Source organism: Lacerta agilis, chromosome 3, assembly GCF_009819535.1.
Source record: "Lacerta agilis isolate rLacAgi1 chromosome 3, rLacAgi1.pri, whole genome shotgun sequence".
Lineage (NCBI taxonomy): Eukaryota > Metazoa > Chordata > Lepidosauria > Squamata > Lacertidae > Lacerta > Lacerta agilis.
Window position 1 is genome coordinate 37,747,274 of NC_046314.1, and position 13,950 is coordinate 37,761,223.

Below are 13,950 nucleotides of genomic sequence, written 5' to 3' on the forward strand. Positions count from 1 at the left end.
TGATGCTTTTGAATTATGGTGCTGGAGGAGACTCTTGAGAGTTCCATGGACTGCTAGAAGATCAAACCTATTCATCCTGAAGGAAATCAGCCCTGAGTGCTCACTGGAAGGACAGATCCTGAAGCCGAGGCTCCAATACTTTGGCCACCTCATGAGAAGAGAAGACTCCCTAGAAAAGACCCTGATGTTGGGAAAGATGGAGGGCACAAGGAGAAGGGGACGACAGAGGATGAGATGGTTGGACAGTGTTTTGGAAGCTACCAACATGAGTCTGACAAACTGCGGGAGGCAGTGGAAGACAGGAGTGCCTGGCGTGCTCTGGTCCATGGGGTCATGAACTGAACTGAACACGACTAAACGACTAAACAACAACAAGCAAAGACCAAACCTTACAGCTATAGCTCATGATTTATTTGGGGAAAACAAGCCATGAAGCCAGATTGGCTTAGCATTAAGTCCAAATCTATGACAGTGTGGCAGGTTCAGGAATCGGGGAGGAATGAAGTGACCACAACTATCACCCTGTGCACCAGCACACTTTGTGTTCACCATTAAACCAAAGTTAAACTTAACCACATGTTTAAAGTGACACACAAGCACTGCCAGTGACACAGATTTAAACCTGGCTATTTTTTGCAAGTTTACCTCAGTGGATTCCATGAGCTGGTGTAATATTTTTGAATATTCACAGAGACGAAGCATCCTCATCCAGTGTGGACAAGCAGTACAAGTTCTTTGAGGTCAAAGGTCAAGTGACTGAAACAGTAGCCTGATTTGTGCCACCAGCTTAGTGTGAACGAGGAAACATACAGCTTCCCAGAAATGAAGTTGCAGCTACTTTGCTCTTCCTCTGGTCATTCTGCTGTGCTGAACTAAACTATTGTTTGGCTTAGCATGCCATCTAAACTAGGGCTGTGGTTTATCTCTCTCCTAACAAACCATGAGTTGTAACCACAAGCTGGCAGGGAAGACACAATGATCATAAACTCCTGTTCGAGAATTTGTATGTTTGCTTGTTTGTACTAAGCCATGGGTTGTCTTAGCATGGTGTGTGAAGTGTTTCTGAGATGCTTCTGTCAGTATCAAATAGCAAATATGTCTTCATCATTAGACTGCAGTTTCGTTTTCAGAAACCACATCCTTTTCTCATTCAACTTGGTCAACAACCACAGTGATAAGTGAATTGTGAAATAATCATATCTGCTGCTGGTAATACTTGCTACCTAATGGTTTATTTACTTTATATCACAATGCATAATTTTGTGGGTAGTTTTATGGATACTTAAACTAATTACAGCTTTTGATTAGCTTCTTGCACTTGGAGAAAGTGCATTGTTTGAGCAGCAATGATAATTTCAGTGGTAACAAAATTTGCATTGATTAAGGTCTGACAGGCTGCATTTCTCCAGGTGCTATACACTTGGATTCCTGGCAAATTAATGCAGAAAGGCTAATTTAGCAGGGGAAAAGAAAAGTATTTCGGACTTCTGTTTTCAAGTATATACAATTCTAAACTTATTTAGAATGCAGCGAGGAAATTGAAAATAAATCTGGACCTGAATACTTCAGTTTGTACACCTGAAATGATACAGTGCTATTTTTTTCAAGTGAAATGATGTTGGTCTAAAACAGCACAAGATAAATTTCTCAGCTACAGTATTATTTCCTAGGACATTATAACAGATAAAAGTTTTTTTCATAGACTGAAGAAAATAATGATAAATGTTCTTAAAACTAATTTATGTGAGCTAGGTCTATTGAAAAAGGAAAATTGTGGAATGTGCAGATTTCCCAAAGGTGTGTAGATGATAGAAAGTGAGAGACCACATACAAAGCGTTTTAAAATGCACAAATAATTTTTTAACACATTATAAACATGCAGTTATCATGCATCTGAAAATGTGATTTATAGAGTTGGGGAACCTCTAGATCTGTATGAGAGGTGGTGAGAGGGGCTGCAATGGGGAGCGGGGATTGAACTTCCCATTCTTCTATTGTGGAAATATCCACTTGATATGAGTTTTGTTGTACAGGTCTGTGTCAAACTCATTGGATTTATAAGGCTCAGGGATGATATTTCTGCTGACTTTATGTGACTCGTTAGTTTGCTGTACCCTGAGGGTTTGTGGGATAACATACTTTCAATGAGTGTGTGGGGAAATTAAATTAATAATCAGAATAAAATAAAAATTGAAAGCTTATGTTTCAGCTTTGCTGTAGGTGTTAGAAGTTGGTTTAAAGTAAGAACAAATTTCTCCATTACTACTTAAATAAATTTCCCCGTTTTGATAAAGGGGGAAACACTACGAGAAACCTCTGTAGATTCATAGAACTGCAGAGTTGGAAGGGATCCCAACAATAATCTATTCCAATCCGCTGCGTTGCAGGAATCTCAGCTAAATTCATACATGAGAGATTTCCATGTAGCATGATTCCGACATGTAGACAGCAAAGTCAAAATGATATATTTTGATTAGCCTGATGCCTCAGGAAGCTTGTTGATGTACTTCGCAGCAAGCAAATTTGTCACCAATAGGCACCTTAATTAACTACAGTATTCCCTGATGCTTTTTGTTTGTATACACATATTTCTCTTAGGAATTGAATGTTTCCTAAATAATTGCATATTTAGATATACTTATGAGATTTTAAAAATATGCTGTGTGTTGAACTGAACTGGCTGAGACAAACAACATCAGTTTTGCTTGTGTGCATGCATATGCTAAGCATTTAGATACTCTATGTCATTTTACACTTTTGGAGTATAAAACCTATAGCCTGTGTTAAGGACAAAGTAGCAATATTTAGGTTAACTTGCAGTGAGCTAAAGGAAATATTTAATGAAAATATTTATTGTGTCAGAGTCTGCATTTCAGGGACAGAGATTAAACTACATTTTGTGAGAATAGTAGATTAAAGTAAATATTATGTACAATAAGGTTAAAACTGCTTAATTTATTCTTTTACAAATAAAGGCCCCATACCTTCTAGCATAGTTTATTTCAAGCTTTTAACAAGGTTTATTTAAGACACATGTGCAACAATTCCTACATAGCTAGGGTTTTAACATGAATAGTTTTTTCCCTTAGTCCTCAAGATTGTGGTTTTGCCTGACAGTTTCTATTTAATCTTGAATGATGAATTTTATAGTTTGCTGAAGTATGCATGCAACTTTCCTTTAAAAATATTAGTTGATTTAATTAGATTTGTTTGCTTTTTGCAGCACTTTGAATCTTCCTTAAAATGTATTCTTAAACTGTTAGTTTTTAAGTACTTCCTACATTACTTGTAATCAGTTTCAATCTAGTAGTGAATATTAGATGATTGCATCCTTGTGTCAGTTTTGCTGAACACAGCATTAAGGAATTGTTTTATTTGATTTTCTAATGCTGTTTCACATCCTCTTCACCAACATGGATTGTGCATGAAGAGTTGATCACAGTTCAGAATTGTAAAGCCTTTTGAAAATCAGAACACTGAGTTAGATTCACTGTGCTCTCATCTCAGCATGACTAAGTCTGAATCCAACCGGTCAAGTCTTGGTCAGTCCTAAACATGTTATGCTAATGGTCAGGTCTGCCAATACAGTGCTCTGGCACCAGTCAAACTTAGATACATACTTTAGGGTAATATTAAACAAGTTCAGTGAAGCAGAGAAGAATGTTCTGTGTGCTTGGTATAGAAAACTTATTAGAGGCAATATAAATCAAGTTAAGTAAACATTTTTTTTACGATCATCTCTGTGCTAATATTCAGGTACGTTTTAAAGAGACGTTTCAGCTGTGCAAGTGTTATTTTTGTACTTTGTTTCATACTGAAACCTTTTGGCGGACAGGAATTTCTAGGTTTTATATATGACAGGTTTTTGGCACTGAAATGTTTAGCTCCTAAGTAGGCCACTTTGATCTAGATCATGCCACCTTAATATGACATTGCTTATTGATTTACTGCGCTGTCATAAATTTAGGATTGTGGGTGCCAATAGAACAACAATTTATAGTTGTATCACAATTTGAACTATTTCACTATTGATTCCCCCCCCCCCCCAATAAAACGTTTGCTGTTAGCAAGTTCAGTCTTCCTTCCTTTCTCTTGTTGCTTTCTGAAACATCTGCAGTGATTGCATCCTTCCTGTAGAAAAGTGGTTAAAACTAAATAATTGCATATGTTGCTGCATATCTTTAAAATACTTGAGCAAAAGGTTCAGATCACTTAGAAGCTGTCAGGAACTGACTGTACTTGCCAATGTATTTGCTTTTGACCTAAATATCCACTTAATTTCCAAAGGTTTGGAAACTGTACCTAAAGCTTTGTTTAAGCGTTTCAAAAAGCATTTTGCTCCAGAAGTTGGCTATTCGAGACTGAATTCAGATGTTCACCTCCGTGTGTTTAGTCAGATTGATTTTAACTGTAATGAAATGTATATAATAGGGCACCAGATTTCAGCCTGGGATTTTATTTTTTTTGTCATAAATTAAAGAAAAAGAGAACCCCAGATTTCAGCGCTGAACAAAACTGCAACTCAGCGCTAACAGGTTTTCCTCATTGCTAGAGGTTCCTGTTCATTGCATTCTTCTAAAATAGTATAATAGCTAAGGATACATCGGCATTTCATTTGGTGGGATATGCAAAACTTAATTTATTGTGCACGTAGCTAACTATTTTCACATGTTCAAGTAAATACTATAAAATGATACCACAATTTCTTTTGGAATTTAAAAGCTTTTACATTTTAAATAATCATGTGTAAAGTGTTAGACATCATGAAATCAAATGCCATGTAACACATATACTATTGGTATAAATAGCCCCTACTGAGTTGATAGAGTGATCACTTATTTTCTTAACAATAATTTTCTTCTATATCTGAAACTCAAAAAAAGTGATCAAAGCTTAACAATTATATTTTCCTGCATTGTAGAACAGATGTGTTTAGATGGAAACTAACTTGCTAAAGAATCATGACATTGACATTAGAAGCTCATGTTTTCAGAGACTGAAAATTTGATGAAGCATTGAGGCTAATAATATGAACAAAAATCTGGTTTTCATGAATAAATGTTTATAGTAAGAACACAGGATTCCACAAGAAAAATAATAATTAATGCAAAGAAATCTCTCCGAATACAGATTTAAATAACTCTCAAAGTAGCTTTGTTTTTTCCATTTCCACTTGCCATATCAGTTAAAAGTACAGCTATATTTTATAAATAAATACAATTTGGTATGAAATATATAAAGATGCAAGCTTTCAGAAATATATCCTTCATAATATGCAGTGCATCTTACACAAATGTAAAGAAAAGTTAAACAATAGATCAAAGAAATGTGTACAAGTAACTTCAGTGAGATCTGTTTTAAAATGTTACTGCAGGCATTCAGATGTACCTGAAAGTTAATCTTTTTGAACTTTTAGTTTTACTTTAAATAGTCACCTTAATTCAAGTCGGAAATTTTATAATTTATTGCAGCAGGACAGCTGAAGTATAGCATCAGTACAATCCAAAAGGAATACAAGAAACAGCTTGTGTATATGAGAGTCCAAGGACAACTCAGATGGTGATCTTGAAAAAAGAAAATAATTTGAAAGTTCCATGCTTTTATTGGAAAGCTGAAATGTATGAATCCTAAAGTATTTGAAGATTGGCCACTCATCCAAACACAGCCAAACTTTTACTGTTCAGTATTGTCACACAAAGGAGCTATCTACAAGCCCAAGTTTCTGCAATTAATTTCTGGAAGGCCCCTTGGGTGGCTAGCACTGAATGGTGTGTTGTTTTAAAAAGGCTAGTATCAGATTTCATTTAAGAAATGTGTGTGTTTGAATGCCATAAGTCTGCTTGTGTAAAAAGATAGATCTCACTACAAACACACTTGGTTTGAAAATGCATTTCAACATAGATAAAATCTTTATGCAACTGTCCATAGGGTGGTATTAAATTGGTCGTTCTATTGTAACATGTTTGTAAACTGTCAGGATTAAATATGACCTCTTCATCCTAACATTTTTCATATTGAATAGATTATCTACACACATAGAGCATGAGAAATTGATAGTTTGGCATACTTTTTCTTGGGGATTTTTTTTCCAGCTGCAACTCATCAGAACTCAATTCTGGCATTTCTCAGGTGGGCGCCATTTCCATTATACAAGGACAAGGCAAGCGTTCTTAGTGAGTTCTGGCCCCTCTTTTTCTAGAAAAATAGCACTGCCTTTTTCTTACGCGTATTTAAAACAGGTGGCTGAGTGGCACTGGCAAATCATACTACATCAGCTAATAAGTGGAAGTCTTTTCCTTCCATAATAAATTATAATAATAATAAATTTTTATTTGTACCCCGCCCTCCCTGGCCGGAGTTGGGCTCAGAGCGGCTAACATCATATAAATAATACAATACACATAAAAACAAGCAATCAATCGATTAAAATGCATCCCAAAATTAATTCAAATAATGTACCCGTTCTCCTAAACTCCTGTGACATGCAGGTGTTCTAAATTATTGAGGAAATGAGAACAGGAAGATAAGTGTTATAGGACGTAGGAGGATAGGATGTAGGAGGGAGGGAGGGAGGGAGTGTTGCTGCATTTGCAGCAACCAGCTTTGTTGTAGTTAATAACATGTCACTTCAGGTTCCCTAAGTGATGGTAAGTTGCATGAGGCTACCCAGTGATCTTATGGTAGAAGCAATATTTCCTGGATCTTTTGGATTTTCTGGATCACAGCTCAATTTCTTAGATAGCAATCCTTAATCCCACTTGCCTGGGGATAACCCCATTAATTTCACTGGGACTTGATTCTATGTAGACATGGTTAGGATTGTGCTATTGCTACTAATTTTCATCAGTGATCCAACTGTCATTGTTAGTATGACATCTCAATTTAAAAACATCATTAGCAGAACAAATCCTGAAGCATTGGATCCCAAGTTATATTGGAAAGAACTGGCTCAGAGTGTTAACATATGGCAGTGCTGCATTCTATCCGCAAATATTAATACTTCAGATTTTAATACATTCTGTTTTCATCATAACATTTAAAATTACAAGTAGCAATTTTCTTTCTAATTTCATTTCACTTTGTCAGCAGAACTGCGGCTTTACCGAGGGTTTCACATTGAGGATTTCACAGTACAAGAAAATGAAATGCTAAAACAAGCATTTCCACTCCCCCCCCCAAAAAACCCTTATTGAATAGATTTATGGTCTGCAGGGTGAAAGTAATTAGTTAAAGAAAATCTACAACACAGTACATAATGTTAGAAGCTCTTTTTTATATATGAAAGGAAAAAAGTGTTGGTAAAAATATCTAGGAAAAATGTAACCCAGAATTCATCTGTAATACATTGGATTAATGCTAAGCAGATATGGCAATAACTTAAACAGATTAAGAAAAAACCCAACGTGGAAATGCAAAAAAGAAAGAAAGAAAAAGAAGAAGGAAGAGGAAGAGGAAAAGGAAGAGGAAAAGGAAAAATCTCTTCTGTACAAAGTTCAAAGGAAGTGCTCACCTTGTGTGATTTATCATAAGGCCATGTTTCACATGAAGGTTGGAAATATGATGTGCTGATCCTTACAAGTCAACTGTGCTGACCCTCAAAGGGATCAGAGTATATGGTGCAACCTACACCAAAGAAATGGTGCAATTTATAAACCCATGTACCATGGTACTTCCATTTCCCCAGTATTACTTTAAGTCAGGGGTCAGCAAACTTTTTCAGCAGGGGGCTGGTCCACTGTCCCTCAGACCTTGTGGGGGGCTAGACTATATTTTGGGGGGGGGGGAAATGAATGAATTCCTATGCCCCACAAATTACCCAGAGATGCATTTTAAATAAAAGCACACATTCTACTCATGTAAAGACACGCTGATTCCCGGACCGTCCACAGGTCGGATTTTTTTTTTTTTTTAACAAGAATTTATTGACTTTTTTCTTATTACAACATAAACCCATACCCACACCTACATTTATACAAATACAAATCTACTACATACTTAAAACAAATACAAACATTGCCAAGTTTTTTCCTCTTCTTTAAACTTCTCTTCAGAAAAAAAAAATAATTTCTAATTCCAAATCTTGACCAGACTTCCCCTGCCTTTTCACCTTTGGTTATTCCTCCTTGATCTACTTTTTTAACCGCTTCTTTTAAAAATTAAACACAATTTTATATATAAAATACAATAGTCATCTTACTCAACCTAATCTATAATTCATCTTATACTAGTTTTATTAATAATACCTCATTATGATCATACTTCATCCTAGATTCTCATAGATTATTCTTATCTTATTCCTTACTTACACTTCTATCCTATAGTCTGCTGCTAGTAACAGAAAACTTCAGATATCTCCTTTCTCAATTAAAAACAGAAAATCTAAATATACCGCCGATCTTCACACTCCAATTTCAAGTTACCAAATCCAACCGTTTTAAAATTACTTAATGCTTCACCCCACTCCTCCTCTATCCATTGTCTTTCTCCTGATGGTGTCAGAGCCAAATTTCCAGTTATCTTCTTTTCCCAAGTAGCCACAGGTCCAGGCACAGTTCAGAACGCTCCTTGCAACGAACTTCAGGGTATCCAGCTCACATCCTCCCGGCTGCTCCGTTTCTTTAAACCAATCCAGTTCTTCTTGAAAATATCTTAATTCTTTGTCCCATGCCCTCGAGCTCACACCTCGGGGGCTGGATATAACAAAACTTGTCGCCGTCTTGGGGTTGCCACCCCCAAAGACCAAATCTTTTTTCCGGAGTCGCCCTGTCGTTTCTCTCCATCTTCCTGTCAACCCTCTCAGTTCCTTGCAGAAGTTTTCTTCCAAAGTGTCAAAGTACACAAAAGCCTCCTCTGTGGGAAATTCATTTCCTTTCAGACTCCCACACAAGACTCTCACTTTCCGATAAAGAAGCTCCAGCCTCAGCTCAAGGAGCCTTTGTTCATCCGTCAGAGTAGAGTTCAAAACAAGTTTACAGACAAAGCCCAGCATAGCAGAAGGGGGGGTAGGAGTGAGTATCGTATTACAGTTCCTGTCTCTCTGTCCTTCCTTTTGTGAGGGTTGTTTTCCACCTCGGTTAGAACCTTTCGTCGCCATTTTTCCTGAAGCCAGGATGCAAAGACCGAAACTTTTAAACGGAGATATCTTTCACCACTTTACTCCCCAAAGGGAAATTGTAACAGTGTCACTCTTCAAAATTTAGATACTTTGTAATCAATTCAATAGCAACAGTCACTCAAGCTGGTTAGCTTCTTCTAACCAAAGGGAGGGAGGCAGGCTGCCTTTCTTCTTCCCCCGGATCGCTCCAAACAGCATATTATTTAGTCCGATCTTGTACTTACGACCTCCGGGTTCTTCGAGGCTGTACATCCCAGGTAGAACTTCAACGCTCATCTCGGGATTAATCGCCGCATTGTCACCCCGGTTGGGGCATGTCCCCTACAGCCCGGCTCCGTGGTCCCTTCACCCCCACTCCCCCTTTACAGGGGGCGCGGGGGAAGGGTTCGGAGCCACAGCGGGCTCAGCCGGGGAGCCCAGGGTGCGGGACGCTCTTCCCGCACCCCAACCGGAGCCCCGCTATGCGGTTGCGGGGCTCCTAACCCCCGGGGTGGACTGGGCGCTTCGCAGCCGAAGCAGCCCACGACCACCCGCTATGGCGTCGTCAGCCGGAAGTCCTCCACAGGTCGGATTTAGAAGGCGATTGGGCCGGATCCGGCCCCCAGGCCTTAGTTTGCCTACTCATGCTTTTAGTGATGTGCTGATAGAATAAATCTTTTGTGTAAACAACCCCTAAGAGCATACCTTACAAGAGAGTTCACCTAAGAGATCAGCTGATATGACACCCTAAGTGTAGACCCAATATCAGCACCTGGCACCTTTAAGCAACTGCTGGGGCCCTAGCACCTTAGCTACACCCACTGGTGTGGATGCATGCTTGTGCCCCTCACAGCAGGCGCCTGCAGTACAGCATGGAAAATTTAAAGTCATGGCTTCCAACTTCACAGTTGCTACTGCCAGAGAAGTCTGCCCGAGGGACATTATCATAGGAAGGCCCTCCTCAACTCTAGAATTGTCCCTGGTGCTATAGCAATGAAAAAGGGCACATTTGGTGTTAGGGATTTAATGGTTTGGGATTTAGATACACTGTGCTAAAGAAAAGATACAAAGCAGAGATCTTTGTGAGTTTGGTTTTCATTTGCCATTTTCTTCTTTAATATGTTTGTTGTGCATTATGCTACTTAGAGAACTTGACTGCTACTACACCCAGTACATTGAACAATGTTGTTCACAGCTAGATGTTTGTGTTTCTAGTTTTATTACTTCCAGGCAATAAAATGCTTTGCGATTATTTTTCAATCAGTTGTAATCAACTCATCTCCTGTGTCCCCAAACCCAGCTCATTCAAATGTTCACTTAGTAACATGATCATCTCATGGGACTCTTCCACCTCAGAATGCATATGGCAATTGCTTTTTTTGAAGGCATTTATGTGTGAAAATCTTCCTGTAAGTGGAAAATGGAAAGCTTATTGGCCAGGAAGAAAGCTCAGCTAGCAGTTTAGTTTATTCATGTATTTGAATTCTTTATTTAAATAATGTAATGTATTTTTTTTTACCGATTTTGTTCATTCTTCCATAAAATCTTGAGGACTTACGGTTTCTTAGATGATGGGAGCAGCATGGGTTTGAATAGCTGACACATTTAAAACTAATACTAAACATGTCAGTGGTAACTGATGAATTTTGATAAGTTTTTTTGAACTATGAGATTTAAAGTGCTGGTGTTGACCAATAAAACCTAACATTTTAATTTATTTTTTTCACTTTTTCTTTCTTTTGTCTGTGTTCTATTGGTTCTTCTCTGAATAGAATATTGAAGTTTAAGACATCACTGAGATAGTGAATTTATTTTGGGCAAGAGTTCATGAGACTTCTTCCTTGCCTTGGCGTTGTTTCCTTTTAGATTTTTAAAAAACAACCCTATTCCTTTTTAACTTGAGAGTTTTAAAACATTTTCATTAGTGACAGCTGGGAGATGCAAACAAGTATTGACACTGGGGTTGACAAAAATGATGTCTTGCTTTTTACTATTTTTCAAGGCACAGAGATTATTCTGCTCTTCTGGTGCATAAATTGGAAGTGAGAGGAAAAAGTGAGAAGGCCAAATCTGTTCCATTGACTGATAATAGCTGGTTTTTAGACTGATTTATACCTGAGTGTCCCTTAGACATTTTCGCACCTGTTAATCGCTAAGAAGTTGTTGCGTATCTGGGAAACATTTAAATGATCCAGCCATGTGTGCAGGGGGAAATCACATGCGTCTTTTTCAGTAACATGAATCCTTGAGAAGAGTTGAGCTTTGAGAAGGACTCTCACGGCCTGGCTATAAACATCTTGCAGTTTCTTCATGCTGGTACTGGTACTGAGATAACTTGCCTCTTTTCTTAGTGCAAGATCAGGAGTCATAGTCCTGAACTCTCGCCAAAAACTCTGGGCTACCGGTAGTACTTTCAGAACTGTCCAGGGTCCTGAACCTGCCTTCTCCAGAACATTACCAGCTAAGCCAGTGTTTTTCAACCACTGTTCCGCGGCACACTAGTGTGCCGCGAGATGTTGCCTGGTGTGCTGTGGGAAAAATTGAAAAATTACTTTATATATAGTCAATATAGGCACAGAGTTAATTTTTTAACATTTTCTAATGGTGGTGTGCCTCGTGATTTTTTTCATGAAACAAGTGTGCCTTTGCCCAAAAAAGGTTGAAAAACACTGAGCTAAGCACCTTAACTTGTGACCTGTCACCTAACTTGTGACCTGTAACTTGAAATTGGAGTGTGAAGATCGGCGGTATATTTAGATTTTCTGTTTTTAATTGAGAAAGGATGGGATGATGGAATTCCTAGAGGATCAGGACAACCCTTAATTGTGTTCTTTGAATTCCAAGACTGTCATCCAAGCATAGTTTAATAAGTATTAAAATGTCAAGAATGTCCTTTAAAACTTTTGGCATTATTCACTTTCTTCTATCTTCATTAACAGGAGGAATGTTTCTTGAACCTAGAAGCGCCTATTTCAAGAGTGTGTGGTTATGACACTCCATTTCCTCACATATTTGAGCCATTCTATATCCCAGACAAATGGAAATGCTATGATGCACTTCGGAAAATGATTAATTATTGATCATGCAGGTAAGTGGGGTGTGTGTGTGGAGAATATATATTTAGATAGTTTGGAATTAGTTTTAAAATGTTCAGATAAAATTCTAAGATTTTTTTAAACTGCATAATCACTTGCCTGCAATCCCAAACATATGTTCTAGGGAGCAAATATAATTTAATTCAGCAGGATGAATTCTTATTAAACATATATATAATTGTGCTCCCGTTGAGCAAAGTCACCATATAAATCTGAGTGGTATGGTAGCAGATATTTTTACATGCTCAGGGTTGCTACAGTTTGGCAAGGTATTAGACAACCATTGATTGATGGATGCTTAAAACTTATACCTTGCTATAAGATGTAGATAGAAACAATTTGTTTTCAAAAGTAACTTATCAAGGATTTCTGATTACAGTATTGTTGTTCTGTGATGGCAGTGCATCATAGATGTACAGGTTTTATCTTGAGGACATACCTTTCTCACACAAGTTTCCTAGTGTTGTTTTTTTTTGTAGTTTTCATGATATAAGACTAAGTGGTTGTTTAGACCTGCACAGAGAGAAAACTAAAACAAGCACTGCAAGCCACACTGTCCTACAGTTTTCATGGTCTGACTGCACACTTTAGAACCATTTTTAGGGCTATTTTTAAAGGTTGTTGATATCAGTCTGTCTCGAGAGACAATGGAGGTGACGACTTCTGGGATGAAGACAAACCTCTGCATTAGCAGCACCCAAATGACCTCCCTGGGGCACAAGCCAGGGTGGTGTATATGGAGGTTCTGGATGACAAGATACCCAACCCCCCTTTCAGCCTCACTGATGTATTCCAAAGGAAATCAGAGCAATGCATTTGAAGGGTTGTGGGACACTATGAAGTGGCATAAGAGAGAGCACAGAGCACTGCAGCGGGAAGGTTAAATTAACGAAAATCTTGCCCTGCTGTTTTACTCCTGTGGGAACCTCTGCTGGATCTTGGTTCCTTCTGCAAAGGGAAGGAGACTCCCATTCATAGAGGGCTGGTTAGGATCCAAGCCACATTTTTGTATACTTGCAAAATTTGATTGATATCTTTAACATTTTTAGTTTCAGTTAGTACTAGGTAAGTACCTAACTGCCTGATATAATACATTCCTATTCAGTTAATTGGTGCAATGATTTTTATCTTAATTACCTATTTGTTTGACCTTTACTGCTGCTAGAGCTTTGGGGAGTGGGAAGTAAGTTTAAAAATATACAGACCAAATTAGCAACTTCTCCGCCTCCCCAATTCCCATTAAAAGCTTTTTCTTTCATTCCAAGTGCCAGTGCAAATAAAAAGGGGTTTATAATGTTTCAGAAATATGCTCATAACACAGGAAATTCCGTACTTGTGGGAGGCTACTAATAATTACTCTTTCTTTGTCTTTTCTATATCCAAATTGAGTAAAATAACCAAGACCTTACTGGATATATGAGACTTCAGGGCCACTTCAGACATGAAATTTCATACATGAAGGTTGCCTGTGTAAATAGAAGCAAACATTTCTAGATCATGTGCTTTATTTGCAGTCTAACCACAGTATTTCCCTTTGCAATCATAACAGGACACTAAAGTAAGGTTATGTGATGATGTTATGTCTTGCCAGAAAAAAATACCATTAAACATGGTATAACAATCAAGGCAACCAAATTATAAGACTAGTATTATGTTTATGCCATTTCCACATGCATGCTGTGTTCCATAGTAGTAGCAATAAATAATGGGCCATGCAAGCCTAGCACAGTACAAAATTATTTTTAAATTTATCTGACAAAA

General features: G+C 37.8%; 1 protein-coding gene across 2 annotated transcripts in view; it reads left to right on the top strand.

Annotated features, from left to right (window-relative positions):
* Nucleotides 1-12,182, top strand: part of BCKDHB (branched chain keto acid dehydrogenase E1 subunit beta) — a 42,723-nt gene extending 30,541 nt beyond the window's left edge. For both annotated transcript variants that reach the window (XM_033143291.1, XM_033143292.1), the window contains exon 10: nucleotides 12,034-12,182. In XM_033143291.1, the coding sequence (XP_032999182.1) occupies nucleotides 12,034-12,174 (141 nt within the window). In that variant the 3' untranslated portion in view covers nucleotides 12,175-12,182. The remainder of the gene's footprint in view (nucleotides 1-12,033) is intronic.
* The last annotated feature ends 1,768 nt before the right edge of the window (nucleotides 12,183-13,950 follow it).